Source organism: Pongo abelii, chromosome 4 (assembly GCF_028885655.2).
Source record: "Pongo abelii isolate AG06213 chromosome 4, NHGRI_mPonAbe1-v2.0_pri, whole genome shotgun sequence".
Taxonomy (NCBI): Eukaryota; Metazoa; Chordata; class Mammalia; order Primates; family Hominidae; genus Pongo; species Pongo abelii.
The window spans coordinates 188,554,882-188,582,240 of record NC_071989.2 but is presented as its reverse complement, the minus strand read 5'-3'; the positions used below and the strand labels follow the sequence as shown (position 1 = coordinate 188,582,240).

At 59.6% G+C, this 27,359-nt stretch overlaps 4 protein-coding genes across 13 annotated transcripts in view; 1 reads left to right on the top strand and 3 right to left on the bottom strand.

Annotated features, from left to right (window-relative positions):
- The window catches only part of SQSTM1 (sequestosome 1), a 29,472-nt gene extending 18,208 nt beyond the window's left edge, over positions 1-11,264 (bottom strand). Inside the window, exons 1-2 of one of the 6 annotated variants that reach the window (XM_063724565.1) lie at positions 11,047-11,177; positions 5,798-5,906 (exon numbers count right to left, since the gene is read on the bottom strand). The gene's annotated coding sequence lies outside the window, so the exon portion shown is untranslated. Of the gene's footprint in view, positions 1-5,797; positions 6,004-10,513; positions 10,598-11,046 lie in introns of those variants that run through there. The other 5 variants (XM_063724563.1, XM_063724566.1, XM_063724567.1 and 2 more) reach the window with 5 other exon arrangements.
- Positions 11,017-20,087, top strand: MGAT4B (alpha-1,3-mannosyl-glycoprotein 4-beta-N-acetylglucosaminyltransferase B). 5 transcript variants are annotated; one of them, XM_024246934.3, is made up of 15 exons: positions 11,017-11,151; positions 15,716-15,901; positions 15,991-16,131; positions 16,218-16,351; positions 16,737-16,783; positions 17,092-17,205; positions 17,430-17,505; positions 17,626-17,740; positions 18,058-18,188; positions 18,386-18,493; positions 18,575-18,768; positions 19,106-19,184; positions 19,263-19,350; positions 19,420-19,532; positions 19,629-20,087. In XM_024246934.3, the coding sequence occupies exons 1-15, from the start codon at positions 11,055-11,057 to the stop codon at positions 19,650-19,652; spliced, it is 1,647 nt and encodes a 548-aa protein (XP_024102702.3). In that variant the 5' UTR covers positions 11,017-11,054; the 3' UTR covers positions 19,653-20,087. The 5 variants fall into 5 exon arrangements, with proteins under 5 accessions (XP_024102702.3, XP_024102701.3, XP_054412628.2 ...); XM_024246933.3 differs by having other exon boundaries at positions 19,106-19,193; XM_054556653.2 differs by lacking the exon at positions 11,017-11,151 and adding an exon at positions 14,125-15,485 and having other exon boundaries at positions 19,106-19,193.
- Positions 20,088-21,192: 1,105 nt separating this feature from the next.
- LTC4S (leukotriene C4 synthase) lies at positions 21,193-24,716 on the bottom strand. Its single transcript, XM_063724575.1, has 6 exons — positions 24,371-24,716; positions 23,574-23,817; positions 22,023-22,122; positions 21,850-21,920; positions 21,684-21,765; positions 21,193-21,452 (listed from the first exon to the last, which is right to left on the bottom strand). The coding sequence occupies exons 2-6, from the start codon at positions 23,785-23,787 to the stop codon at positions 21,311-21,313; spliced, it is 609 nt and encodes a 202-aa protein (XP_063580645.1). The 5' UTR covers positions 23,788-23,817; positions 24,371-24,716; the 3' UTR covers positions 21,193-21,310.
- A 29-nt stretch (positions 24,717-24,745) lies between these two features.
- Positions 24,746-27,345, bottom strand: LOC100936663 (uncharacterized). The gene is given in 2 exon segments (XM_009241368.3): positions 24,746-25,071; positions 25,073-27,345. Coding segments are annotated over 2 exon segments (636 nt in total). The 5' UTR covers positions 25,502-27,345; the 3' UTR covers positions 24,746-24,864.
- Between the last annotated feature and the right edge of the window lie 14 nt (positions 27,346-27,359).

The window sequence follows — 27,359 nt, the reverse complement described above, 5'->3', positions numbered from 1 at the left end:
CGGACCGGGGCGAGACCCTGAGCCCTCAGGGGCACTGAGGGGTCGCCTGTGCCGGGGGACATCGCCACTTGGGGGCGGCCCTCGCCAACCGCGGAGTGGGGAAAAGGGGGAGGGATGGAGGACGAACGCCCCGCGGTGTCTAAAGGCACAACGCGGAGCAGGAACCACAGCCCTGGCCCCCAGAAAGCACGCGCGGCCCGGGGCAGAACCTGCCGGGGTTCCAGCTCGGGGCGCAAGGGATGTGGGGGTCACTGGAAGAAGGGGCGCGGGCCGCCCGTGGGGAGGAGACTGGACCCGAACCCGAACCGCCCCACCCGAGCGGCGACGCCAGCGCTGACCCCAGGCGTGTCCCGGCCCCTGGCGCAGCTCCGGCCCAACCGTGCACGCCCGCACCCGCGTCGGAAGTAGCCTGCCCGGGGCCACCGGCCCGCAAGTCCCCGGTGTTCTCGAGGTCCCTGCCTCATTGTCCCGCGCACCTGTAGCCGGCAGGAGGGGCTGAGAGGTGGGTCGCGCTGGGACCTAAGGCCCCGGCCCCTCGCCAGCCTCTCCCTTCCTCCGTCACCCGGTGGCCGGAGACCCGGGGGCACTGCTGGGGTACCCCAAAGCACAAGGCCAGCCTGAGTGCGGAAAGTCCTGAAAAGACAGAGGGGGCGGCGACAAGGAGTAGGGAGGGGGGCTGGAGGAAGACGGCAAAGTGACCCCGGAAGGGTCCAGGCGCCCCAAGCCCATCGAAGACTGGAGGCTCTCAGTGGCGCCTGGGGGGACTGTGGGAAAAGCAGCTCAAGAAGGGGAATCTGGAGCGAGGTAGGGGAGAGGTCAGCATGGCCTTCTCTAGGAGCGCCAGCCCCAGAGAGAGCGATGACAGGCCGCACCGAGAGTACCCCGTCTATACTGAACGGGTCAGGAGTGTGGGATCCCGTGGAGGGGGCTGCCCCCGCAGCAGGAGCGATGGCCCTCTCGCTTCCCTCCACCTGCTCCCATCGAAAACCTTCTGGAAGCGGCCAGGCACGGTGGCTCACGCCTGTAATCCCAGCACTGGGAGGCCAAGGTGGGCAGATCACGAGGTCAGGAGTTCGAGACCAGCCTGGCCAACAGAGTGAAACCCCATCTGTACTAAAAATAAAAAATATTAGTTGGGCGTGGTGGCAGGTGCCTGTAGTCCCAGCTAGTCGGGAGGCTGAGGCAAGAGAATTGCTTGAGCCTGGGAGGCGAAGGTTGCAGTGAGCTGAGATGGCGCCACTGCACTCCAGTCTTGGTGTCTCAACAAAACAAAACAAAGAAAACCTTCTGGAAGAATTATCTGACTTTGAGGATCTAACCCTTCTTGCTCCCAGTGCTTCCCAGCAGGGCCCGCACCCCAGGACGGGTACTTACCGCAGTCCCCCACCTCCAGCTCTGCACACTCACAGCCCAGTGCCTGCTCTTCCCCCTCAGCCTCCTGACCAGACTCAGCTCTTCGACCTCCCTGCGAGTCCCTGTGCACCCACTTTGTTCTGTGCCTGTCCCTGCCCTGACTATGTGGGCTCAGGTAGTTTTGTGGGGTGTGTGGATGTTGTGTGGGAGTGTATGTGTGTCCCGTGTGTCCCATGTGTTATAACCCTGATGCCCTGGAGCAGAAGGCGTGGGGTCATCTGTGGATAAAGGCTGGTATTGAAGCAGGGTCCCCCACCTGTGTTAGGCCACCACGTACTTTTGCGTACAGGTAGGGTGAGGTAAACCCATGGCCCAAGCTTGGCCAACCAGAGCACTGTAGCACCCTGGTCAGGGATGGACATGTGACCCACACTGGCGGATGAAATGCACACTGGGGTCATCTGGAAGCAGGAGCCTTGGGGAGGGGGGAATCCTGAGCAGATCAAAGCTTGATCTCAGTATCTGACTCCTGGATCCAGGCTGGCCTAATGCTGGATTATAAAACGGCTTAAGCCAGTTGATTGTGGTTTTTGTCAATTGTATCCAAGAGTAGTGACCCATGCCGTGTACCCCAAGCCTGCTCCAGGTTTTCTTTTCTTTTTTTTTTTTCGAGACAGAGTCTTGCTCTGTTGCCCAGGCTGGAGTACAGTGGCTTGATCTCTGCTCACTGCAACCTCCACCTCTCGGATTCAAGCAATTCTTGTGCCTCAGCCTCCCAAGTAGCTGGGATTACAGGCGCCCACCACCATATCCGGCTAATTTTTGTATTTTTAGTAGAGATGGGGGGTTTCACCATGTTGGCCAGGCTGGTCTTGAACTCTTGGCCTCAAGTGATCCACCCACCTCAGCCTCCCAAAGTACTGGGATTACAGGCATGAGCCACCACACCCGACCTGCTCTAGGGTTCCTGATGGCAGTGATGGTCACAATACAGGCCAGAAACCTGGGAGTCAGCTATGACCATGTGCTCCCCCTCAAGCCACCAGCAGTTCCTGTTGATTGTACTTTCTGGCAATAGCAACAGTAATAATACACATGTAGCACATCTTTTATGCCAGGAAACATTCTAAATATTTTAATTTTTAGAGACAAGGTCTCACTTTGGTCCCCAGTCTGGAGTGCAGTGGTATGATCATGGTTCATGGCAACCATGATCTTCTTGGGCTCAAGCGATCCTCCCACCTCGGCCTCCTAAAGTGCTGGGATTAGAGGTGTGAGCCACCTCACCCAGCTTGAATATTTTTCTGCATATTAACTCACCTGTTCAGTTAAGGTGAGACCATGTGATTAATTCTGGCCAAGGACCTGAGCCGGAAGAGCCATATATCACCCATACGCCAAGCATTTATTTATTTGCCAGTGCCAAAGCTTCTAGAGCTCTCTTTCTCTTTGCCAAGAAAGCCCTTGATTTTCACATGGTTATGCCTGTAGCCTGGGCAGGAACTACAATGAGCAGAGACCCCAGGGGACCCTTGAAGGGTATACAGCTTTGAGTATACTTTTATTAGATCAGAGAAATTTGGGGTTGTTAGAGCAGCATAATCCAGTCTATCCTGGCTGATTATCCCCACAGGCACAGAAGGGACTAAGTTGCTGTTAACGGACAGAAGCAGAATTATGAACCCAGAAGGGCCATTCTCTAGGACATCTTGACCTCAGTGATGTACATTCTCCAAAGACTGCGCTGAATCCATCTACTTCTCCTAACTCCATTCCCCACCCCTCTGACCCTCCATTCCAGACTTTCCCCTGGATGGTTATGTCAGGGAGGAAAAGCTTTTCCTCTGCTCTCTTAGATTCAGCATCTGGGGGCCTGCAAATTAAACTGACAAAAGACAAATTAGCAAGAGAAACGGAGTTGTGTAGCTTTTTGTTTTTTGTTTGAGACGGAGTCAGTATTGCCCAGGCTGGTCAGGAACTCTTACGGTAGGAGGATCCTCCCACCTCTGCCTCTCAAGTACCTGGGACTACAGGCTCACACCACCACCCCGACAGACATTTTTATTCATGTACTAGGAGGTTAGAATTGGAGAGCTCGTAAACCAACAAAAGGTTGGGGGAAAGGGCACTTGGGGAAAACAAAGGACTTCTAGGAAAGATAATATGCTAGTTTTGTGACAGTGTCTGTTTGCCTGTGGTGCCATCTCTGGTGATAAGAGTCCCTTGTTGTTCCCAGGGAGGGGGCTTATCTGTTTCCTCTTATTCTCTCCAGCCCCTTTCCACGCCTGCCCAAAAGGTTATATTTTATTTTATTTTATCTTATTTTATTTTATTTTGAGAAAAGGTCTCACTCTGGCCCAGGCTGAAGTGCAGTGGCAATCAGAGCTCACTGTAACCCAGGAGTCAAATGATCCTTCCGCCTCAGCCCCCTGAGCAGCTAGGACTACAGGCACATGCCAACATGCCTGGCTTTTATTATTTTTTTTTTTAATTTCTCACAGAGAGGAGGGTCTCGCTGTGTTAACCAGGCTGGTCTGAAGCTCCTGGCCTTGTGTGGCAAATGCTCATTTTAAACTACAAATACGACCCCAGCCTCCACTCCTCTTCTTGTTTTACACTTTATGCACAGCTTCAAAGGTCAAAACCCAAATTCAGTTCCCCACACTGTGTACTAGGTCCTGCAAGCTGTGCTCTGCCCTGCCCAGGTCTGCCCCAGGGCCAGCTTTCCTGGTACTCACAAATCACCTCCCGCTACCCAGGCCGTCCACCCCTACAGGCATGGTTAATTTTCCCATTACAAGTTGTCAGAGTCCCATGGACTCTGATAAGGTGGCTGTGGATGGGACTATAGTAAGACAGTGAGGAGGTCAATGTCAGTGCACATATGTCTGTATCGTTAGTGACATGTGTGTTTGGTACATGGTGAATATACAGAACATTTGCTATGAATGAAACAGCCAGCTGCCAGGTGAGGTGAGGCTTTAGGGCAGGGCTTCCAAACTTTTACTGTGCCAGGGACACCCTTGGCCTCTGCAGAAGATGAAGGACCCCTGGTTAGAAACATGCTTTTTTCTTTTTCTTTTCTTTTTTTTTTTTTTGAGAACCATGTTTTGAATGCATTAGATTACCAAAAAAAATTAATATTGAAATGCAAACGTCAAAATATAAAAACACGGCCATTTGCTCTTTTCCTAGACTAGCTATGGCTGGGCCTGGTCAAGCCTTGCCAGGCTGAGGCTGTGCAGTTCCAACCATCAACCTTGGAAGAGCTGTCTTGGAGGCAAGCAGGTCTAGAGCCCCACGTGCCATGGGACCTAAACCGAGAGCAAGCCTGGGCCTGGGCACTGGATAACTTCCCTGTGCTGAGCCGCCACTCCTGCCGATGCCATCGGCTCTACGGGAGCGCTGCTGCGAGCTGGCTGCTGCACTGCGCCTCCACTGGGCACGGAGCCCTTCCCGGATATGAGAGGGGCCAAAAATGGCCTCGACACTCCCATGTCCAGAAGTCAATGGCTGAAACCACAGACGGGCTCCAGTCACCTCAAGAAGACGCAGATGCTACCGATGGTGAGGTCCAAAGCGGCCTGAAGCAGCCTGGAGATGCCAGCGCCTGCGGAGGTGGAAGTACACATGCCCGGGCGCCTTCTGCAGTCCAGGCCGCCTCCGGAAGCTGCTGAAAACCTAGGATTCCATCAGGAAGGAACCGCTGAAAACCTAGGATTCCATCAGGAAGGAACCGCTGAAAACCTAGGATTCCATCAGGAAGGAGCCCGAAAAGGAGAGGAACCCCAGCCTTTCTGCACGCCTGCAGTACGACCCGCTTCAACTGCGGCCCTGGAAGGAGCCCGAGGCACCCAGTGGGGGCCCTCATGCCGTCCGTCCCTGCGGACATTTGCACTGGAACTGTGCCCTGCACGCATAAGAGGCTTGAGGTCTGTGCGGTGGAGATCATTCCTTAATCTGTTCTTTGTCTCCTGAGCGTCCTAAACATTTTTCATTTAGAAATACTTTCTTCATGGAGGGGCGGGCGCGGTGGCTCACGCCTGTAATCCCATCACTTTGGGAGGCCGAGGTGGGCGGATCACGAGGTCAAGAGATCGAGACCATCCTGGCTAACATGGTGAAACCCCGTCTCTACTAAAAATACAAAAAATCAGCCGGGCGCGGTGGTGATGGACGCCTGTAGTCCCGGCTACTCGGGAGGCTGAGGCAGGAGAATGGTGTGAACCCGGGAGGCGGAGCTTGCAGTGAGCCGAGATGGCGCCACCGCACTCCAGCCTGGGCGACAGAGAACGCCGTTCGCCCATCCGTCCAGAAGGAAGGAAAAGGCCATGGAGACCAAGGGGGTGGGGTCACGGTTTCCCCTCCCCTCCCCCTCAGAAGTCCGAAGATAAATAGGCTTAGAAAGAGAGGAAAGAAATTTCTTGGTTTGCATCTCACTCACCCTTTCTCAAGCCCCATGTTGCACGCCAAACTGTTGTAGGACTTTCTCCTTAGTTCAGCTAAAAGCCAGGTTCTTGTGCCGCGGCCATGGGAGATTAATCTCGCAGACACTTTGAAGGGTGAGAAAAATGGAATTTTTTGGGCAAGAAGGAAAAAAAGGGAAACAGGGACTCTCAGCAAAGAGAGAGAGTCCCGCTAGCTGGTTTCTCGCCTCAGATATAGAATCCCAAGTTCCACCCCGGAACAGAAGAGACCAAGCCCCTCCCCCTGCAAAGCTCCTCCCCCTGCAAAGCTCCTCCCCCTGCAAAGCTCCTCCCCCTGCAAAGCTCCTCCCCGCTGCAGAGCTTCTGTGGCTCTACCCAGTTCTTCCAGTGCTTAGGCAGGTGTGGGAGTTTCTCCCGGACCTCTTTTTTTTTCTTTTCTTTTCTTTTCTTTGAGACGGAGTCTCGCTCTGTCACCCAGGCTGGAGTGCAATGCCGTGATCTCGGCTCACTGCAAGCTCCGCTTCCCGGGTTCACGCCATTCTCCTGCCTCAGCCTCCGGAGTAGCTGGGACTACAGGTGCCCACCACCACTCCTGGCTAATTTTTTTGTATTTTTAGTAGATGGGGTTTCACCGTGTTAGCTAAGATGGTCTCGATCTCCTGACCTCGTGATCCGCCCGTCTCGGCCTCCCAAACCGGGACCCCTTTATACTTGGCTGTCTCACTTGGATTACAGGCGTAGGTCACAGTGCCCAACTGAGTCACTTATTTTTTTTTCCTTAAAAAAATTGTTGGCTCGCAGACACATAAAAAAATGCTCATCATCACTGGCCATCAGAGAAATGCAAATCAAAACCACACTGAGATAGCATCTCACACCAGTTAGAATGGCAATCATTAAAAAGTCAGGAAACAACAGGTGCTGGAGAGGATGTGGAGAAATAGGAACACTTTTACACTGTTGGTGGGACTGTAAACTAGTTCAACCATTGTGGAAGACAGTGTGGCGATTCCTCAGGGATCTAGAACTAGAAATACCATTTGACCCAGCCATCCCATTACTGGGTATATACCCAAAGGATTATAAATCATGCAGCTATAAAGACACATGCACACATATGTTTATTGCGGCACTATTCACAATAGCAAAGATTTAGAACCAACCCAAATGTCCATCAATGATAGACTGGATTAAGAAAATGTGGCACATATACACCATGGAATACTATGCAGCCATAAAAAAGAATGAGTTCACGTCCTTTGTAGGGACATGGATGAAGCTGGAAACCATTCTGAGCAAACTATCACAAGGACAGAAAACCAAACACCACATGTTCTCACTCATAGGTGAGTGAGAACTGAACAATGAGAACACTTGGACACAGGGTGGGGAACGTCACACACTGGGGCCTGTCATGGGGTAGGGGAAGGGGGGAGGGATAACATTAGGAGATATATCTAATGTAAATGATGAGTTAATGGGTGCAGCATACCAACGGGGCACATGTATACATATGTAACAAACCTGCACGTTGTGCACATGTACCCTAGAACTTAAAGTAAAATAAAAAATAAAAATAAATAAAAATTTAAATTTAAATAAAAAAAAATTGTTGGCCCGGTGCGTTGGCTCATGCCTGTAATCCCAGCACTCTGGGGGGCCCAAGTGGGCAGATCACCTGAGGTCAGGAGTTAGAGACCAGCCTGGCCAACATGGTGAAACCCCATCTCTACCAAAAATACAAAAATTAGGCTGGGCGTCCCCGGTGGCTCACACCTGTAATCCCAGCACTTTGGGAGGCCGAGGCAGGTGGATCACCTGAGGTCAGGAGTTCGAAACCAGCCTGACCAACATGGTGAAACCCCGTCTCTACTAAAAATACAAAAATTAGCCGGGTGTGGTGGCACATGCCTGTAATCTCAGCTACTCAGGTGGCGGAGGCAGGAGAATCGCTTGAACCCGGGAGGCGGAGGTTGCAGTGAGCCGAGATCACTCGACTACACTCCACTCCAGCCTGGGCTAGGGAGCAAGACTCCGTTTCAAAAAAAAAAAAAAAAAAAAAAAAAAGGCCAGGCGCAGTGGCTCATGCCTGTAATCCCAGCACTTCGGGAGGCCGAGGCAGGTGGATCACAAGGTCAGGAGTTCGAGACCAGCCTGACCAACATGGTGACACCCCATCTGTACTAAAAATACAAAAAAATTAGCCGGGCTTGGTGGCGTGCACCCGTAATCCCAGCTACTCAGGAGTATGAGGCAGCAGAATTGCTTGTACCCGGGAGGCGGAAGTTGCAGTGAGCCGAGATTGTGCCACCGCACTCCAGCCTGGGTGACAGAGCGACACTCTGTCTCAAAAAAAAAAAAAAAAAAAAATAGCCGGGCGTGGTGGCGGGCGCCTATAATCCCAGCTACTCGGGAGGCTGAGGCAGGAAAATCGCTTGAACCTGGGAGGCCAAGGTTGCAGTGAGCCGAGATGGTGCCACTGCACTCCAGCCTGGGCGACAGACCGAGACTCCATCTTTAAAAAAAAAGCCGTAGTGGTGGCTCACGCCTGTAATCCCAGCACTTTGGGAGGCCGAGGCAGGTAGATCACGAGGTCAGGAGATCGAGATCATCCTGGCTAACACGGTGAAACCCCGTCTTTACTAAAAATACAAAAAATCAGCCGAGCGCGGTGGTGGGTGCCTGTAGTCCCAGCTACTCGGGAGGCTGAAGCAGGAGAATGGCGTGAACCCGGGAGACGGAGCTTACAGTGAGCCCAGATGGTGCCACTGCACTCCAGCCTGGGCGACAGAGCGAGACTCCGTCTCAAAAAAAAAAAAAGATTAAATAAATAAATAAATAAAATAAATTACAAAAAAATTTGTTTTAAAATTTTTAATTTTATACAGATGAGGTGTCACTATGTTGCCCAGGCAGGTCTTGAACTGAGGAGCTCAAATGATCCTCCTGCCTCAGCCTCTCAAAGTGCTGGGATTACAGGCATGAGCCACCACACCGGGCCTGGGTGACTTTTTGTTTTGTTTTGTTTTGAGACCGGAGTCTCCCTCTGTCGCCCAGGCTGGAGCGCAGTGGCGTGATCTCGGCTCACTGCAAGCTCCGCCTCCCGGGTTCACGCCATTCTCCTGCCTCAGCCTCCCAAATAGCTGGGACTACAGGCAGCTGCCACCACGCCCGGCTAATTTTTTGTATTTTTTAGTAGAGAGGGGGTTTCACTGTGTTAGCCAGGACGGTCTCGATCTCCTGACCTCGTGATTCACCTGCCTCGGCCTCCCAAAGTGCTGGGATTACAGGCATGAGCCACCGCGCCCAGCCTCTGGGTGACTCAGTTTTAACATTAAGTAACTCATTAACAATTTCTAAGTCCCTTTATGTCACAACCTAAGTGAAAAGCCCTTATCCTTTGCCACAAATAGAAGACACCTGTGAAAACACGACAGTTTCCTCTAGAAGGCTCCTACAAGCCCCAGTCTCTAGTTCGAAAAGTTCCAGGAGCACTAAGTGGGGAGCCCTGTCCTTTAACACGGGGCCTCAGGATCCAGCCCACTTCAACCTCTGGCTCGGCCACCCCCTTCTTGGCATCAATCTCTCTGTGGGGGAATTGTCCAGACCCCTCGAAGCTCCCGATTCCACCCAGCCCCAGGTGTGGGCCGGGGCTGAACTAGGAAGACAAAGCCGCATTCAGTCTCAGTCTGAGTCCAGCCCCTCGGGCCTCCCCCAGGCCGGGGCGGGCGGGGGGGGGGGGGGAGGGCAGAGGTCCCTGCAGCCTCCACCGGGAACCGGGCCCCTAGGACTGGGAGGTCCAAGCCGGCAGCGGGCCAGGCGCTGCCTAAGGCCTGCCCAGAGGCGGCGCTGGGCCAGTCCCTTTATAATTTGCGCCCTTCCTGGTTCCACAGAGGATTGAAGAACGCCTGAAATTAGAACGCGAGTGGGCCGCGGTGGCTCACGCCTGTAATCCCAGCACTTTGGGAGGCCGAGGCGGGCGGATCACAAGGTCAGGAGTTCGAGACCAGCTTGGCCAATACGGTGAAACCCCGTGTCTACTAAAAATACAAAAATTAGCCAGGTGTGGTGGCGGCCGCCTGTAGTCCCAGCTACTCGGGAGGCTGAGGCAGGAGAATCGCTTGAACTCGGAAGGCGGAGGTTGCAGTGAGCCGAGATTGCGCCACTGCACTGCAGCCTGGGCAACAGAGCGAGACTCCCTCTCAAAAACAAAAACAAACACAAACAAAAAACCCCACTGAAGGCGTGGGCCCCCATCAATAGCGGGCGGGCTGGGCGGGGCGAGGTGGCCCCTGCACCACCCGGGGCAGGGCCCGTTGCTCCCGTTAGCGGCGCGCTCGGGCCGCCCCTGCCCCGGGAAGCCGGTACAGTTCTGGGCTGGTCACTGCTCTGCATCCACGAGCATCGGCCCTGATACCCCCAGAAAGGCCCATTGTTCCCGCCTCCCGGGCCCCTGCGCGCCTCCGTCCCGCCGCCCAGACGAAGCTCCTGAGCGGGGAAGCGCCCTGGGCGGCAGCGAAGGCAGCGGTCGCTCCCGGCTTCAACCGCCCAGTCCCCCGCGCCACCCAGAGCCCTTCACGCCCGGGAAAGAGCCCCGAGAACGTGCAAGTGGGGTCGGGGTCCGCGCGCGGAGGAGATGTTGCTGAGAAGGGTACCGGGGTCCCGGAGCACCGCCCCCACCGCCCGCCGCCCGCCCAGGCTACGGTCGACCCGCACTCCCACTCCGGCCTTACCTGAGGCCGACTCGCACCAGCCCACGCGGGGCTGCGGGAGCCGGTCGGGATCCCGGGCCCCGGCCCCCACCCCCCACCTCGCGGCGCCGGCGGCGGCGGTGCTGCGGCCCCTTTAAATCCGGGCCGCCCCGCCCTGCGCCGTCGACTCCGCGGCGGCCCCAGATCCAGGCCCCAGATCCAGGCCCCAGATCCAGGCCGGGCCGCGGCTCTCGCCGCCCAACCCAGCCCGGCCCGGCCCGGCCCTGCCGCGGAGGCGAGGCCGCCAGTGTCCCGCGCCCCTGCTATCTGCAGTGAGCCTGATATCTGCCTCTGCCCTTCTGAGCCTGTTCCTTTTCCCTGAGTACAGGGCACAAAGCTTGCGCCCTGAGGAGCGGCCGGCGCGCTCCCTGGCCCGGTCCCCGCCCGGCCCCGGGCCCCCCGCCCCTCCCCGCCCCGGGGCCGGGGCCCCTGCCGCCGCCGCCTTCCGACCCCTGCGCCCCGGCCCCGGTCCCCCGGGCCATGCAGCCTCGGCCCCGCGGGCGCCCGCCGCGCACCCGAGGAGATGAGGCTCCGCAATGGCACCTTCCTGACGCTGCTGCTCTTCTGCCTGTGCGCCTTCCTCTCGCTGTCCTGGTACGCGGCACTCAGCGGCCAGAAAGGTGAGCGCGACCCCGGCCCGGCCCGCACCTGGCGCACCTGGGCGTCGGCGGCAGGAGCGGGCCCGGCGGTGGCCGCGGAGGGCGGCCGGAAGCCGACGCAGGCGCCCCTTCCCCGCCCGGGCGGCGCGGAGGACGCCCCTCCCACCCTCCCCCACTTGTTTGCTGCTGGAGCCGCGGCGTTTCTCCTCGGGCCCGGGCTGCGCCTGCTCTCCCAGCGCCGGCCGCGCCCGTGGGTGCTCCGGACCGGACTCCGCGGGCGCAGCTGTCCCGACGCTGAGCTGGGGACCCGTGGGGTTCTCGGAGAGGGGCAGAGACCCAAGGTCACAGAGGTCCCGGAACGCCAGCCACAGCCACCTGGGCAGGAGCTGGGGCGGCGTGAGGGACACAGGCGCGGGGGCACCGCTAGGCGGTCAGGCACCCCCCGCACCCTGCTTCCCGCTGCCCCGCGCCGGCCTGGGCGACCCCGGCGTGACACCCGGTCCTGGGACTCCCTTCGGCGCCTAGAACGCCTCGGCGGCATCCGGCCTGTGGGAGGGGGGAGAGAGGGAGGCGTCCTGAGCCAGCCCGGTCCCTGCTGCCCTGCGCTCCCGTGCGGCCCCAGCCCGTCCTCCGCACCCCGAGCTTCCCGGGCTGGCCCCCGCCCTCCGCGTCCGCCCAGCGCTCTTGCAGGCGGAGGGTGCGGACCGATCCCCCCCCGGCGCCCCGCTGGCCGGTCCTGGCGATGGTGGGGCCGAGTAGGGCCTGAGCCCTCGGAGGCGGTCTTCCCCCGGCCTGGAGGTTCCGGGAGAGTGGCCTCCTGCCTGCCTGCCTGCCGGAGGCCTAAGCGGGCTGAGTCCAGCTGCCCCTCGGCCTCCCCGCCACCTGCTTCCCTGTTTCCCTGTCCCGGAGCGCCACCCCAGAGAGGCTGAGGAGGAGGGCGAGGGGACCTGGACTCTTCCGGACCCTCCGAGCTCCATCTACCCATGCCGAGCTCTGCCAGCACGCCCGCCTGCTGCACTTGTTCTGTCGGGGCAGAGGCCTGGGCTGGCCTTGGGGCACCAGGGCCAGAGAGGCATCACCCAGGGACTCTGCGGGGAGCCTGCCTGACACGGGAGGGATGGCTGGACAGAGGCCGTGCTGGTGGGGTATATTATCAAGGGCAGGCATGGCTGGGGCAGAATTCTCTGTAGGTAGGGTGTGTCACCCGGGGAAGGACATTCTGGGTCCTTGGCAGGGTGACTATAAAAGCACACTGGCATGAAGACCTAGGTGGGGCCATATCTGAAGGGCTGGGGCATGCTCTTCGAGTCGTGGGTAGAGCCATGAGCCCTTGCCCTTTGTCCTCAGCCAGTGTGTGCCTCCCACAGCAGCCACATGCCCCCAGATTGATGTCAGGAGCCACCTCTGCAAGCCTGGCTTACCACAGGGAGCCAGTCTCCAGGACAGCAGAGTGAGGGAGACGCACTGGCTCCGTGGCACCCACTGTGTCTGGGGGGGCATCCAGGAGGCTGGCTCTCTGAGGGCCTGGGGAACAGGAGAGCAAAGAAGGGGAGCACTTAGATTCAAGAGCCCAGCCCCTAGGGGATGGAAGCCTAAGGATCCTGTGAGGTATGAGTAGGGGGTGACCTAGGCCTGCCTTGTTGAGGGGCTGTCACTGTTTCTGTGGTGAGCCAGTAGTACCAGGTCTTTGGGGGCCTCAAGAGAAGCTAGGAATCTGGGCTCTTATGTGAACCCATCTCATTGTCACATGTAGAAAATCTGTCTTAAGCGCCTGATGAAACCAGACTTAGCCAGTCTGAGGCCAGATTGGAACCTGGCCTCCACTTTGCAGCCAGCGGGGGTCCAGGAACTTGAGGGAAGGACCCAGGAAGTGGAATCTGCAGGGAAGGAAGGAGGTGGGCAGGGAACCAGAGAGGAGGGACAGCAGGTGTGGGCGTCATCCTGGAAACCCAAGGTCAAGCCCAGGACGGCCTCTTAGACCAACGCAAAATGGACCCTGGAGAAGGGTTTGGGGCCCAATTTCCTATCTAGCCTGTAAAGCAGCTCTGCCAGTGCTCAACTGTGGCCCTCGGTCAAGCACCTGCTGAGGATCTGCCCAGGGAGGCAGACCCTTGGGGGCGGCCCAGGGTCTCAGTCACGCAGCGCTCCCAGCCTTCAGGCTGTCTGCCTCCCCAGGCCTGGACTTCAGCAATGATGGACACCCTCCTTGACTCCTAGGAGGTTGCAGGGTCTGGAGAGGAGGCAGACACCTGTCACACACATGCATGGTGACAGCAGACCGTTAACGGGCCTGATATCTGCCTATGCCCCTCTGAGCCTGTCCCTTTTCCCTGAGTACAGGGCACAAAGGTTGTGCCCCAGCTTGGCTCTTTAATCTTTCCCCAACCAAGAGGGAAGCAGGGGGAACTGTGGTTTGTGGGCCCCAGGGTGTCCTAATGACTCGCCTCCAGGGGAGGATGACACAGCCTCCAGGCCTCATTGCTGCTGCTCTTAACAATGTGGTCCTGAGGCAAGAAGGTGTGGCAGGGGCTCCCAGGCTGGCCCCTCTCCTCACCTGAACTGCCTTCCCAGCTCCCGAAGGTTATAGGGTGCCAGCATGGCTTGGCAGAGCCCTGGCATGGGGCTGGCCCATGGGGAGGCAGTCACAGAGTTGGACCCACAGTCAGAGAAGCTGAGGGCAAGGAGGGTGGAGGAGCTGGCAGGCGGGGAAGGCTGCCCAGGGCCAGGGCCTGCAGTGCGCAGGGAAATGACAGAAGGGTTGGTGTAGGCGGGAGCCCGTGGGGCCCTTTACCTCCTGGTAAACAGGACCCGGGGGAGAGGGGAGGCCCCTAGGAAGGAAGCCAGGGTAAGGCGCAGGCTGTTGCCAGGGTGATTCAGGCAGCATCACCCACCACTGCCCACCCAGCCTGTCCATCTGAGGCAGTCGTGTGGGACAGAGAAAGCCAGGGTGGGGCTCGGGGGTGGGGGTGGGCAGCAGCTGTCAGTAGGCAAGCGGGGACTGGCATCTAGGCAGGAGGGAGGCACACCTGCAGGTGCAGGTAGCTCTGAACCCACTCCTGATGGCTCCTCTGTAGGCCTCTGCACCTCCCGTCCCATCCCTGTGGGCGACCACTGCCTACACCTTGGTGTCGCCCAGTGATGGGTGAGCCCTGGGGGTAGCCAGCTCTGCATTCAAGGGGTTAGGTTTCCAGGGTAACCCAGCCCCTGAGCCCAGCGTGGAGCCTGGCAGATCCGGTAATCTGACTCCCTCTTCCCTCCCGCCAGGGGCTGTCCAGAGGCTCCGCTTGGCCTCAGCCTTTAGCCCCAGAGAGGCAGGGTGTGGAGGGTGGGGCTGGCTTCTTGGGTAAGAGATGCCTCAGGGAAGATCTACCTGGCTCCCAGCTCCTTAAACCTTTCCCTCCTGCCCAGGTCCACCCCTTCCTCTTCCCTGGTCACTTGGCACTTCGACCTCCTGCCCCTGTTTCGGGAAGGGGTGTGCCCTGAGGTGACTGAACTTTGCCTGATCGTGACCTTGATCATGCACAGGGCTGCTGGTGGGGTGAGGCCATCCCACGCAACTCGGGGGTCTGTGAAGCCACCAAGGATCAAGGAATGGAAGAGCTGCCTGGGAGTAGAGGGAGTTCTGTCGGGCTTCTTAAACTTGGAGACTTGGAAACATGAGGCCTCGTAGGCCACACAGGTTTTCAGAGGCTCGCCTGGCAGAGGCCTTGAGCGTCCTGCTGGGTGGACTGTGGGCACCGAGCCACCAGGAGGTTGTTGATCTCATTCTTGCTCACTGGTCTCTGCCAAACTGGTGGTGCCTCTCTACTGTCGGGCAGCCCCACCTGTGTGCTGCCCCATCCACCTAGAGCCCTCATGCCTGGGCCCAGCTGGAGGTTCTGACATGGGCCCCTGGGGTGGCATGCGGACCCTTCAGGGTGCCCCAGGCGCAGCACAGGTCTCCAGAGACACAGGCACCAGGGCGTTCCGAGCTAGTCCCCTCGCTGCTGTTGACTATCCTTGAGCAGCCCCAGGGCTGGCTTCTCAACCTCATTTGCTCACCTGAGCAGTGAAGTGAGGTGGGCTCCTGGAACTGCAGCAGCCACTCCCTGGGGCCATTGTGAGGCTAAGAATCCAGTGCAGGGTGAGCAACCAGCAACCGCTACGAGGACAGTGAAGAACTAGCACCAGGACCTTGGGTAGCCCACCCCCTGGAAGGAGCATGTGCTGCAAAAAGCATGAATGGGCTTTGGAGGCCAACAGACAGAGCGGATTCGGTCTGAGGCTGTTCCAGCCCTTGCTTAGGATCCACCTGCCTAGGTCTGGAAATCGTATTCCTACTTCAGATGCCTCCTTAGAGGATAAAGTAACCCCCGGTAGGGGAGAGTACTGGAAGAGGGCCAATTCCCCTGTTTTTCTCCCCACAAGCATTAGTGTCAGTGTAATTTTAGAGTGACCCCAGCTATGTCACGTGTGGCAGGCACAAGAACAGATGTAAATGAGCTTTTGCAGAGATGGGCACCCAGATGTGTGCGCTGGCACACTGAAGGGGCCCGTAGGGCGGCTCTAGACTGCCCCCTCGTGACGGCTTGCGTACCACATGCAGGCGACGTTGTGGACGTTTACCAGCGGGAGTTCCTGGCGCTGCGCGATCGGTTGCACGCAGCTGAGCAGGAGAGCCTCAAGCGCTCCAAGGAGCTCAACCTGGTGCTGGACGAGATCAAGAAGGCCGTGTCGGAAAGGCAGGCGCTGCGAGACGGAGACGGCAATCGCACCTGGGGCCGCCTAACAGGTGAGGTCTGGGGCGGGAGGGGGAAAAGGCGGGGGCGGGCTGGTTGTAGGCTCCCTGGTCTCAGTCCCGATCCTTCCCGACCCACCCAGAGGACCCCCGATTGAAGCCGTGGAACGGCTCACACCGGCACGTGCTGCACCTGCCCACCGTCTTCCATCACCTGCCACACCTGCTGGCCAAGGAGAGCAGTCTGCAGCCCGCGGTGCGCGTGGGCCAGGGGCGCACCGGAGGTATGGGCGCGGACAGGGAGGAGCACGGGGTGGGGGGGCGGGTGGCCCCCGCGCCCTTTCCAGCGTCGGGCCTCCGTCCCCCATAGTGTCGGTGGTGATGGGCATCCCGAGTGTGCGGCGCGAGGTGCACTCGTACCTGACTGACACTCTGCACTCGCTCATCTCCGAGCTGAGCCCGCAGGAGAAGGAGGACTCGGTCATCGTGGTGCTGATCGCCGAGGCGAGTGAGCCGGGACGCGGGGTTGGGGGACATTCAGAGGAGCCCCCGCGGTGCAGAACTGACAGCAGGAGCCATTCCGAGGAGAAAGTTTTCTGAAGTTCAGTTGCTAGTTTCATTCGCAAATGTTCCGAGATAAAAAGTTGAAAAGAAAGGGCTTTCTGGCGCCCTCTATCCGTCCCCACCGCCCCCTCCACTCCCCCGTCCTTGGCCATTGGAGTCCCAAAGGGAAAGGGCTGTCTCTGGGGGCCCCCTTACTCCACCCTCAGCACAGCAGGCTCGTTCCCTCCACGTGGGGGGCATCTGAAGCCTGTGCCCCTTCTCCAAGCCCTTCCAGGCCTTTTGGGGCAGCAGCAGGGCTAAGGGAGGGTGCTTGGTCTCCCCACAGACTGACTCACAGTACACTTCGGCAGTGACAGAGAACATCAAGGCCTTGTGAGTACTGGCGGCCCCAGAGAGCTGGTGGCGGGAGAGCTCTGTGCAGGGTGTTGTGCTGGCAGGTTCCTGCCTCCCCATGAGATAGTGCCTTTCCTATCTTTGGGGAGGCAGGGACCTGGTGGGGGAGGGGTGGGTGTGCAGAAGTGGCCCAGCCCCTCTGGAGCTCTGCTACCTCAGTTGGCTGGGTGTAGGGGGCGGTGGGGGGCTGGCACTGGGTGAGCCTCAAGAAAGAGCCACAGTCTGGTGGGCTCGGCCCCCCTCAGCGCCTGGAGGCTGCATACGGACTGGGCCTTCCCGTCCCCCAGGTTCCCCACGGAGATCCATTCTGGGCTCCTGGAGGTCATCTCACCCTCCCCCAACTTTTACCCTGACTTCTCCCGCCTCCGAGAGTCCTTTGGGGACCCCAAGGAGAGAGTCAGGTACTAGTCACTCCCCCATACCCTCAGCAACCCGCCCACCTGTACTGAGAACCCATCTACTGGTGTCTGAGTCCAGGGCATTTCCCTGCAGTGCCCTGAATTCTCCATGGGAGGACCCGTGCATGGGGGTGGGGGGACAGAAGCTGCCCACCCAGCGGCTTCTCTGCGGAGCCACACTGGAGGTGGAGGGGTCTGAACTCCTGAGGCCCCGCCCCGGCTCACAGGTGGAGGACCAAACAGAACCTCGATTACTGCTTCCTCATGATGTACGCGCAGTCCAAAGGCATCTACTACGTGCAGGTCAGCCCCAAGCCCTGCGTTGCCCTGCTCTGCCCTGCCCTGTGCCGCCCTGCCCTGCGACGGATCTGGTCCATCTGGGTGCCCTTCTTGAGCCCCAGCCCCTCTCTGCTCACCCTGCAGCTGGAGGATGACATCGTGGCCAAGCCCAACTACCTGAGCACCATGAAGAACTTCGCACTGCAGCAGCCTTCAGAGGACTGGATGATCCTGGAGTTCTCCCAGCTGGGCTTCATTGGTGTGCCCCTCCCCTTACCTGACGGTGCCTTTCAGTCCCACCTGCCTCTGCCATCCTCTCCCCCAGTCCCACACTGTGTCCACTGTGAGCCTTTGCCCAGGTTGGGCCCTGCCTGGTGTGCATGCTACAGCCCCACCTGGCCTGTTCCCATTGCCTGTGCATCAGACATGTCTGCCCTCATCACCTGTCTGCCCCCCTGCCCTGTTATGCCCACACCTGCCTGAAGCCTGGGTTTGCTGTGGGACTCTCAGGGGGCCCCTGCAGGGAGAAAGGACGTAGGCGGAGCAGCACTGCCCACTCAGGCCCCTCCCCACCAGGTAAGATGTTCAAGTCGCTGGACCTGAGCCTGATTGTGGAGTTCATCCTCATGTTCTACCGGGACAAGCCCATCGACTGGCTCCTGGATCATATTCTGTGGGTGAAAGTCTGCAACCCCGAGAAGGATGCGGTGAGCAAGAGCTGGCGGGACTGGCAAGGGCAGGGCCAAGGGGCAGGCAGCCTCCACCCCAAACTGTGTCCCTGTCCTTGTATCTGATCACATAGAAGGCACTGTCAGCTGTGGGAGGGCCCTGGTAGCCCCCAGGAGAGGCCGTGTTGAGGAAGGAGGGCTAAGCCGAGCCCTGGGGTGTTGCCCACCCTCCACAGAAGCACTGTGACCGGCAAAAGGCCAACCTGCGGATCCGCTTCAAACCATCCCTCTTCCAGCACGTGGGCACTCACTCCTCGCTGGCTGGCAAGATCCAGAAACTGAAGGTGGGCTGCACTGCACGCTCTCCCTAGGCCGGGGTCAAGGTCGGGGCCCACGCCATCACTGCTGTCCCTCCTCTGCTGCAGGACAAAGACTTTGGAAAGCAGGCGCTGCGGAAGGAGCATGTGAACCCGCCAGCAGAGGTGAGCACGAGCCTGAAGACATACCAGCACTTCACCCTGGAGAAAGCCTACCTGCGCGAGGACTTCTTCTGGGCCTTCACCCCTGCCGCGGGGGACTTCATCCGCTTCCGCTTCTTCCAACCTCTAAGACTGGAGCGGTCAGTGCCAGCACTGTGGGTCTGCGATGGGGGCGGGGCTGGGTGGCCACCAGGGTGTAGGCTTCACCAGCAAATTATCCTCACATTCTTCAGTTTCCTCCTCTGAAGTGGGCCTCCTAATGGTAGCTACCTTGTGAGGACTAAGTCAGGCAGCCCCTAGGAGCTCAGGGATGTTTCCCGTCACCATCCTCCCAGAGGAAGGCCCTGGTCTCTTTGCACAGCCTGACAGCTGCCTGGGGGGGCCCCCCCGGCGCAGGCCTGGCCTTTCTCTGCTGGGCCCTGGGTGCTGTGCTGGAGCGCTGCCCCTGCAGCCGCTCACAGGCCTGCCTGGCTGCAGGTTCTTCTTCCGCAGTGGGAACATTGAGCACCCGGAGGACAAGCTCTTCAACACGTCTGTGGAGGTGCTGCCCTTCGACGTAAGTTCGGTAGGTGTGGTGTGCACTGAGGCCGGGCCTCCTGCAGCCACCTGCTTCAGCCCTTGATTCTGCCCCCAGAACCCTCAGTCAGACAAGGAGGCCCTGCAGGAGGGCCGCACCGCCACCCTCCGGTACCCTCGGAGCCCCGACGGCTACCTCCAGATCGGTGGGTAGGGTTTGGGGGAGAGCGTGGGCTGGGGTTCGGGGACACCCTCTCAGCGCTGCCCTCCCCCAGGCTCCTTCTACAAGGGAGTGGCAGAGGGAGAGGTGGACCCAGCTTTTGGCCCTCTGGAAGCACTGCGCCTCTCGATCCAGACGGACTCCCCTGTGTGGGTGATTCTGAGCGAGGTGAGGCTGGGCATGGCCAGGCCAGGCACGGGGAGAAGCCAGGGAGACCCTGGCGGAGCTCAGAGGCCCTGCTGACCCTGGGTCTGGCTCTTCCAGATCTTCCTGAAAAAGGCCGACTAAGCTGCGGGCTTCTGAGGGTACCCTGTGGCCAACCCTGAAGCCCACGTTTCTGGGGATGTCGTCACTGCTATCCCCGGAGGGCCAGATACGGCCCCGCCCAAAGGGTTCTGCCTGGCGCCGGGCTTGGGCCGGCCTGGGGTCCGCCGCTGGCCCGGAGGCCCTAGGAGCTGGTGCTGCCCCCGCCCGCCGGGCCGCGGAGGAGGCAGGCGGCCCCCACACTGTGCCTGAGGCCCGGAACCGTTCGCACCCGGCCTGCCCCAGTCAGGCCGTTTTAGAAGAGCTTTTTCTTGGGCGCCCGCTGTCTCTGGCGCGAACACTGGAATGCATATACTACTTTATGTGCTGTGTTTTTTATTCTTGGATACATTTGATTTTTTCACGTAAGTCCACATACACTTCTATAAGAGCGTGACTTGTAATAAAGGGTTAATGAAGTGTGTGCCTCAAATGTGAGCGCCCTGGGCATCTCCCTCTGCCCCTGCGGTTGGCTTCATTTGGTCTGTGCCCCAACATGCCAACTAAGCCTGGCACTGGGCCTCCCCAGCCAGCATCAGCAGCGACCTTTCCCTGCTAAGTCAAGGAGCCAGCCTGGCCTGCAGGCGCGGGGTCCAGTACCTGGCTGTGCAGCTGCAGTGCCACCTCGGCGCCAGCGCACCCCCGTTCCTAGGATCAGGACGCAAAGTCAGTCACTGGTGAAACCAGCTCAGAATCTGGGACCACAATGCCTATAGCAAGTCCCCCGAATGCCTCCCCCATGTCCAGGGCCTGCGATGAGGCCTTCCCTTAGCTCCTCAAGCTGAAGGCATTTCCCAGCCTCCTTGTTCCCCTCCGTGTGTCTCAGCTTGGTCCTCATCCTGGGTCCCCCACACTCCTCTGGCACGTGAGGGTCTCCCGCTCACCTCAGGGCCTTTGCACACACCGTTGCCCCTGCTTGGAAAGCTCTCCTTTCTCCGTTTCTCCTGCATACTTGGCTAAAAGTCACTTCTTTGTTTCTGTGGGCCTCCCCTGGATCCCCAAGGCTTCTGGACATTTCCTTGAGACAGCCTGTCACTCACTCGCTTCGTTCCCATGGTGTCCGCAGCTCTGCGGACCTGGGAGGGCTGCCCTGAACACCTACAGTTAACGAGGGGGATCCAGTGCTGACCAAAAGAAAAAGGCCCCTGCCCTCACCTGGGGAGAGAGCCACAGGCTCTATCTAGTGTCAGCTGTGAAGGCCAGGGGACGAGGGACTGGGGCGGCTGAGAGTCAGGAGAGGGAAGGGCCCTGAGGAGGGGAACTGGTGAGGAGGAGACCGCTGAGCGCTAGGAGGGTGAACCCCGGCAGGACTGGGCGGCCTTGTGACCCCGAGGCTGAGTAGGGAGTGGGGTAGGAGGTGAAGACCGGATCCAGTCCCGCCCCAGGGGTAGGACCCGTTCCTTCGCAGCTACTCTCACGCCGCCACTAGGAAGCCCGCCCGGCTGCCCGGGCTTGGGGCTGGGCCCCTCCAGGCTCCGTAGCCCGCGGTGCGCCACCCCCGCGGACCCAGAGAACGCAGCCCGGGTCTCGGTCACTGGAACTTTAATGATAGAGATTAGGATGCGGAAGCGAGCGCCCCTCCCCGGGGCAGCTGGAGGCTCCCGCTCTTCTTTCCCGGCTCCGTCGGCCCGGCGGCCTTGGTCTCAGGCCCACGGCAGCAGCGTCCGGAGCCGTCCGAGGAGCGCGCCGCGCAGCGCGGCCGGGAGGAAGTGGGCGAGCAGGCCGAGCGCAGCCAGCGCCACCAGCAGCCAGAGGGCGCGCGCGCTCGCGTACAGGGGTGCCAGCCTGCGGGCGGCGGTCAGCGGGGAGGTGGCGCGAGGAAGCCCCGCTTCTTCCCCGCCGCAACCACGGCCCCACGGGGACTTCCTCTGGCCGCCGCCAGGGCTCGCCCACCGAATCCCCAAAGGCGCTGGGCTCCGGCCCGTCGCCCGCCCCCAGCTTCGGTCCCGCTCCCCAGGGGCCCCGCCCACCCGCGATCTTTCCCCGGCCCCGCCCCGCTCCCCGCCCGGCCCTCACCTGAGCTGCGCGGAGCGCGCGTAGCCCTGGAAGTAGCGGAGGCGCGCGAACAGGTAGACCAGGCCGCACAGGGCCGCCGCCCCTGCGAGAGGTACGCGCGGGCCTGGTGAGCGCGCTGCGCGGACCCCGGGGATCCGGTGCGTGCGCCCCTACCCCACACCCCGACCTTCATGAAAGAAGATGCCGGCGACCCAGAGCGTGGCGAGGAACAGCGGGAAGTACTCGCTGCAGTTCACCCTGCGGTGGGCGGGTGGGATGAGCGCGCTGGCCGGGATGGTCCTGCGACCCGGACCCGCCCGGGGCTCGCTCTCCGCCCCGCTCCCTCCCGCCGCGCCTCACTGGGCTCGGTAGACGCGCTCGAACTCGGGTGGGCCGGTGGTGAGCGGCGGCGACACGCGGAAGGCCCTGCGCGCCGAGATCACCTGCAGGGAGAAGTAGGCTGGGGGAGGAGGGGGAGCAGGAGTCAGGTCTGGACACCCGAAGCCCCGGAGATGGGAGTGGGAGGGATCCTGCAATCTGGCCCCTCACTTGGCCGTGTCCTCTCTTCCCTAAGGCGGCACCCCGCCCCTCCCCACCTCCCGCCCGAGGAGACCTCTCGTCTGACCCATCCCTGGCTTGCCCTGTGTCCCTGACATTCAGCGAGGAGGGCAGGGCTGAAGCCTGGGGCGCAGAGAGGCCCTGTCCCAACCTGTGAGTGTATGGGGGAGGGTGAGTGATTCAGGCACAGGGACACCTGCTCCGCGAGAGAGACCACTTGAGTCCTTGTTCCTGAATCATTTCACTCGCAAAACACAGGCAAATACAGCTTTCACGTCCCTGGCCAGGAAGTGCCTCGGGAGCCTGAGGGCAGAGCTGGCTGCATCCTCCCAGGTGCAAGGAAGCACACTCCCTGTAGCTAACAGTCCCTGGTCACCCACTTACCAGCGCCCACCAGCAGGGCCCTCTGACCCTGCCTCAGGCCAGGATCACAAAAGCCTGCGTCCCTGTGCCTCCAAACCTCAGTTTCTCTGTTCCTGCATTCCGGTCCCAGGCCTAAATCTGACAGACACCTTCTCTCCTGCTCCCAGGAGGTTGCAGCTGGGACTCTCCTAGCCTAACCCCAGGACCCCAGGGCTAGGGTAGTTGCAGAGGGTGGGCTGGCCCTAAATTTTCTCTGTGAGCAGGAGCCCTTCCCTTGGTCAGGTGAGGCCAGGCCAGACCACACACAGGCCAGTGCCGGCTGTGCGCTCCCTCCCGAGACCTCCTGTCGGGCCATCTCCCTCTGAGTCCTGCAGCCCTGGCACCTTTGGTGCTGGGCCCTCTGCAGATGGGTGTCACAGGGTGGCCATCCAGCTCAGTGTAGGTGCAGCTGGAGGTCAGGCTGGCCTGTCTGTTCAGCCCCTTCAGAGCCCCCTCCCCAGGCTGTGCCTTATCCTAGCCCACACACTGTGGAGTAGTGGTGTCTCTTAAGTGGCAAGGATATCTGGCCCAGGAAAGTGTCCTTTAGGGCCAGTCTGAGAAAAGCAATAAGCAGGCTCTTTTTAGGGGGCTGGAGGAAGGAGTCCCACCTCTACCCTGCTCCATGTGGTCCCAGTATGGAGGTGCCTTTGAAGCAGGGCCAGGGAGTGGGGGCTGCTTGCTGGGATGCCCAGAGAGGGGACAGCTGGAAAGAGCAGAGATCAGCTTCCCCAAGCCCATGGCTACCCTACCATTTGTCCTGGCACCCTTGCCACCCCCCAGTCCTACAGCTCTCACAGCCGGGTGCCCCCCAGGTCCCTGAAAGTCCCCACCCTCTTCCAGCTTGGGCCTGGGCTGGAGTCCCCACCTCTGCCCTCCACCCAGGCCTAGGGGGCAGAGGGCAAGCTGTAGGGATCTAAGGCCCACCCTCTTCCTAGATAGGAACCAGCCCACCTTGCAGCAGGACTCCCAGGAGGGTGACGGTGGCCAGTAGAGCTACCTCGTCCTTCATGGTACCGTCAGCGCGGTGGCACGGGCTGTGTGTGAAGGCGAGCTGGGGAACGCTTAGCCCCGTCTGCTGCTCAGAGGTCGGCCCAGGAGAGGAAGAGCAGCCTCGGTGCTCTCCCCGCCCCGTCTCAGTGGAGGGGGTGCATGGGGGTGTGACCATACCACACAGAGCCAGGGAGCCAGGCCAGGCCTGCAGGGAGGAAACCAAAGTCTGGGCAGGGGAGAGCAGCTAGCTGGAGACCGCCTCACCACTTCCTGCTTGTTCGTGCCCCTTCCTTGCCTAGTCCCGCCTGGCAGAGCCCAAGCTGTCCATCTGGGTCAGCTCCAGCTGTGGGTGTGCCCCCTGCTGCATCACCCCACTTTCTCCAGGGCCTTGCAGACCCTCACGTCATGCTGGAGCCAGCCCCAGGCTCCCGGCTGACGACTCCACCCACCTTATCTGTTCCCTGCCCCCATCCAGGCTGTTCCTGGCAACCCCTGCCAAACCCTCCTCTGCGGAAGCCCTTCCCAGTGCCTTTGGCTTCAGAATGGAGTCCCAGCGCCCCCCAGCCACACTGAGCCCCACAAGCTCTTTCTCCTGCAGGAAACCTCATGCCTGCCAGCCTTAGCCGTTGCAGGGGTTCCATGCACAAGGGCCACCCTGCCAGGAGGAAACCTGTCCAAGGCCCCCTGGGTGGCGGAAGGGTCAGCCCTTGTGGGCCATCCCTCTCCCAGGCCTCTCTTGGGCCTCCCACAACAGTCACCTGCCATGTCTTTCTGCCCTGCAGCCCTCTTGCCTCAGGGTAACAACCCTCCACCACCTTCCTAGACGGCTGCCCTCCCACACTCAGGCCCTGTGGTCTGGACAGTGCTGACTCCTGCCCCTTCCAGGCCTGTGAGATGGACACTGAGCCAAGGCTGACTCAAGATGGTGAGATGTAGTTCTGGAAGCTTCCTTAGAACTTTGGGACAGGAAACTTGGAGTGGGGCGGGGGACTACGGCGGGCCACCCTGAGGAGGACAGAGCCCACGCAGGGCCAGGTAGAGAGGAAGGGTGGCACCTGAGGACTCCTGTCTGGAGTCCTGGGTGTCCCCCTCGCCCTGCCTGGAGTGCCCCCGGCCGCCCCCGTTGCCCCGCCTGGAGCGCCCCCGGCCGCCCCCGTTGCCCCGCCTGGAGCGCCCCCGGCCGCCGGCCTTCCCAGTTGTGCCTAACGGTCACTTCCTCTTTTGGCTTGAGTGGGTTTGCGGTGGCTTTTGGTCAGAAGTGGCAAAGTCCAGACTGACCCAGAAGCACGGGCAGGAGCTGGCGGAGGCCACAGGCCGTGCGGCAGGGGTCGGGCCGCATGGCTGTGCCCTCGCACCTGGTCCTTCCTTGCTGCCCCAAGCTCAGCTCCAGCCTGAGGCTCGGAGCCTGCCGGGCTCTCTCAGAATCCCTTCTTCCTCCTCTGGGTATCGCCCCTGCCCCCTGGAAACCAGATATGCCCCAGCTGGAGGCTCTGTGAGCTCCTCCAAGGCAGGGGCCAGGGCTCAGGCCCGGCCTCTGCTTTAGACCAAGGTGTGACAGTCATCTTGGGGCTCAGTGATGGAGGACTGCCTCCTAGATCCCGGACACAGATGCAGTGCCAGGGAGCGATGGTGGCCGTGTCCTCAGACTCTGCCCACTCAGCCTCCTTCCTCCCTGAAACCTGCCCCACAGGGCCTGCCTGAAGGGTGGGATGCAGGCCACCACGCAGGGGTTGACGCTGGTGCCAGTGGGCTGTGCCCAGGGTGTCTGTGTGCACCACGCATACATACCTGCATACCACTTGGTCAGCTGTCACACACCCATGTCTCTGTGCTTGTGGGTGTCCAAGTGTCTTCGTGAGTCCAGGCCCTCCTGTTGGCCAAGCTCTCATTTCCTCCAAGGCCTGAATGTCCTCCCGTTGGAGTTCATCCCCCCAGTCCACAGCAGGAAGCCAAAGCCTAACATCAGCAGCTTCTGAGGAAGTCCCTCGGCAGATGTGCAGGGCAGGGACCTGGGTCTTGGCCCCGGGAGCCCTCCCCGGGTCTCTTGGTTCCCACCTCCCTCCCTCTGAGCCTGCCCAGGCTGTCAGGGCCCTGCCTGGGCTCAAGCCAGCTCAAGCTGACAGAAGGGCCAGCCAAGCCCCCCACCCCTGCTCGGGCCACCCAGCTTCCATCTTCCTGCCTAGCTCTGGAGGCACCAGCATCAGGAGGGAAGCGAAAGCTCCTCCCTGAGCCTCCACAGAGCCCTAAGGAGCCTCTGATGCCCACTCACCAGGACCTCTGGGAGGCAGAAAGGCCGGCAGAACCATTGCACAGAAAAGAAATCAGAAGTTCTGTGGAGTGGATCATAAGCAGTGCACAACTCAGACCCTGAGCTTGAACAACAAAGTTTATTTAGAAATTATTTTAGATTTGAGACAGGATCGTGCTCTGTTGCCCAGGCGGGAGTGCAGTGGCTCAACGTGCCTCACTGCATCCTCGAACTCCTGGGCTCAAGCAATCCTCCCACCTCAGCCTCCCAAGTAGCTGGGACCACAGGCTCTAATTTTTTTTTCTTCCAGAGATGGAGTCTCGCTATGTTGGTCAGGCTGGTCTCAAACTCCTGGGCTGAAGTGATCCTCTGCCTCAGCCTCCCAAAGTGCCAGGATTATAGGCATGGGCCACCATGCTTGACTGAAATTATTTTAGACTTATAAAAAAGTTGCAAAAATCTACAGTCTCGGCCAGGCGCGGTGGCTCACGCCTGTAATCCCAACACTTTGGGAGACTAAGGTGGGTGGATTACCTGAGGTCAGGAGTTCGAGGTCAGCCTGGCCAACATGGTGAAATCCCATCTCTACTAAAAATACAGAAATTAGTCAGGCGTGGTAGCAGGCACCTATAATCCCAGCCACTCGGGAGGCTGAGAGAGGAGAACTGCTTGAACCCAGGAGGCAGACGATGCAGTGAGCCGAGATCACACCTGAGCGACGGAGCGAGAGTCTGTCTCAAAAGAAAAATAAATAAATAAATAAATAAAAAATCTTGTATAACCAAAATTCAGTTATATAAACCAAGAGATTTCCATTGATACAAGTTAGTAATCAAGTATTTTACAGGTCTTATTCAAGTTTCACAAACTGTCCCACTGGAATAATACAAAGACCTCAAAAACTTTATGCTAAGTTGTGCCAGGCTGGGCATGGTGGCTCACGCCTATAATCCCAGCACTTTGGGAGGCCGAGGTTGTGGACCACCTGAAGTCGGGAGTTCAAGAGCAGCCTGACCAACATGGAGAAACCCCATCTCTACTAAAAATACAAAATTAGCCGGGCATGGTGGCGCATGCCTGTAATCCCAGCTACTTGGGAGGCTGAGGCAGGAGAATTGCTTGAACCCGGGAGACAGAGGTTACAGTGAGCCAAGATCGCGCCATTGCACTCCAGCCTGAGCAACAAGAGCGAAACTCCGTCTCAAAAAAAAAAAGAAAGAAAAGAAAAAGAAAAAAAAAAAAAGCACAGAGAGCGCCAGGCGCGGTGACTCACGCCTGTACTCCCAGCACGAGGCGGGTGGATCACGAGGTCAGGAGATCAAGACCATCCTGGCTAACACGGTGAAACCCCGTCTCTACTAAAAAATACAAAAAATTAGCCGGGGGTGGCAGTGGGCGCCTGTAGTCCCAGCTATTCTGGAGGCTGAGGCAGGAGAATGACGTGAACCAGGGAGGCGGAGCTTGCAGTGAGCCGAGATCGCACCACTGCACTCCAGCCT

Excerpts from the sequence above, each read along its gene's own strand:
- MGAT4B (XM_054556653.2), top strand. The coding sequence starts at position 15,332 with ATGTGCTGCAAAAAGCATGAATGGGCTTTGGAGGCCAACAGACAGAGC. Across the intron at positions 16,132-16,217 it reads GGGCCAGGGGCGCACCGGAG|TGTCGGTGGTGATGGGCATC; the intron begins GTATGGGCGCGG and ends CGTCCCCCATAG. Across the intron at positions 18,494-18,574 it reads GCAAGATCCAGAAACTGAAG|GACAAAGACTTTGGAAAGCA; the intron begins GTGGGCTGCACT and ends CCTCTGCTGCAG.
- LTC4S (XM_063724575.1), bottom strand. The coding sequence starts at position 23,787 with ATGGTCACACCCCCATGCACCCCCTCCACTGAGACGGGGCGGGGAGAG. Across the intron at positions 21,921-22,022 it reads GAGCGCGTCTACCGAGCCCA|GGTGAACTGCAGCGAGTACT; the intron begins GTGAGGCGCGGC and ends CGCCCACCGCAG. Across the intron at positions 21,453-21,683 it reads GCGCGCTCCGCGCAGCTCAG|GCTGGCACCCCTGTACGCGA; the intron begins GTGAGGGCCGGG and ends CGCCGCCCGCAG.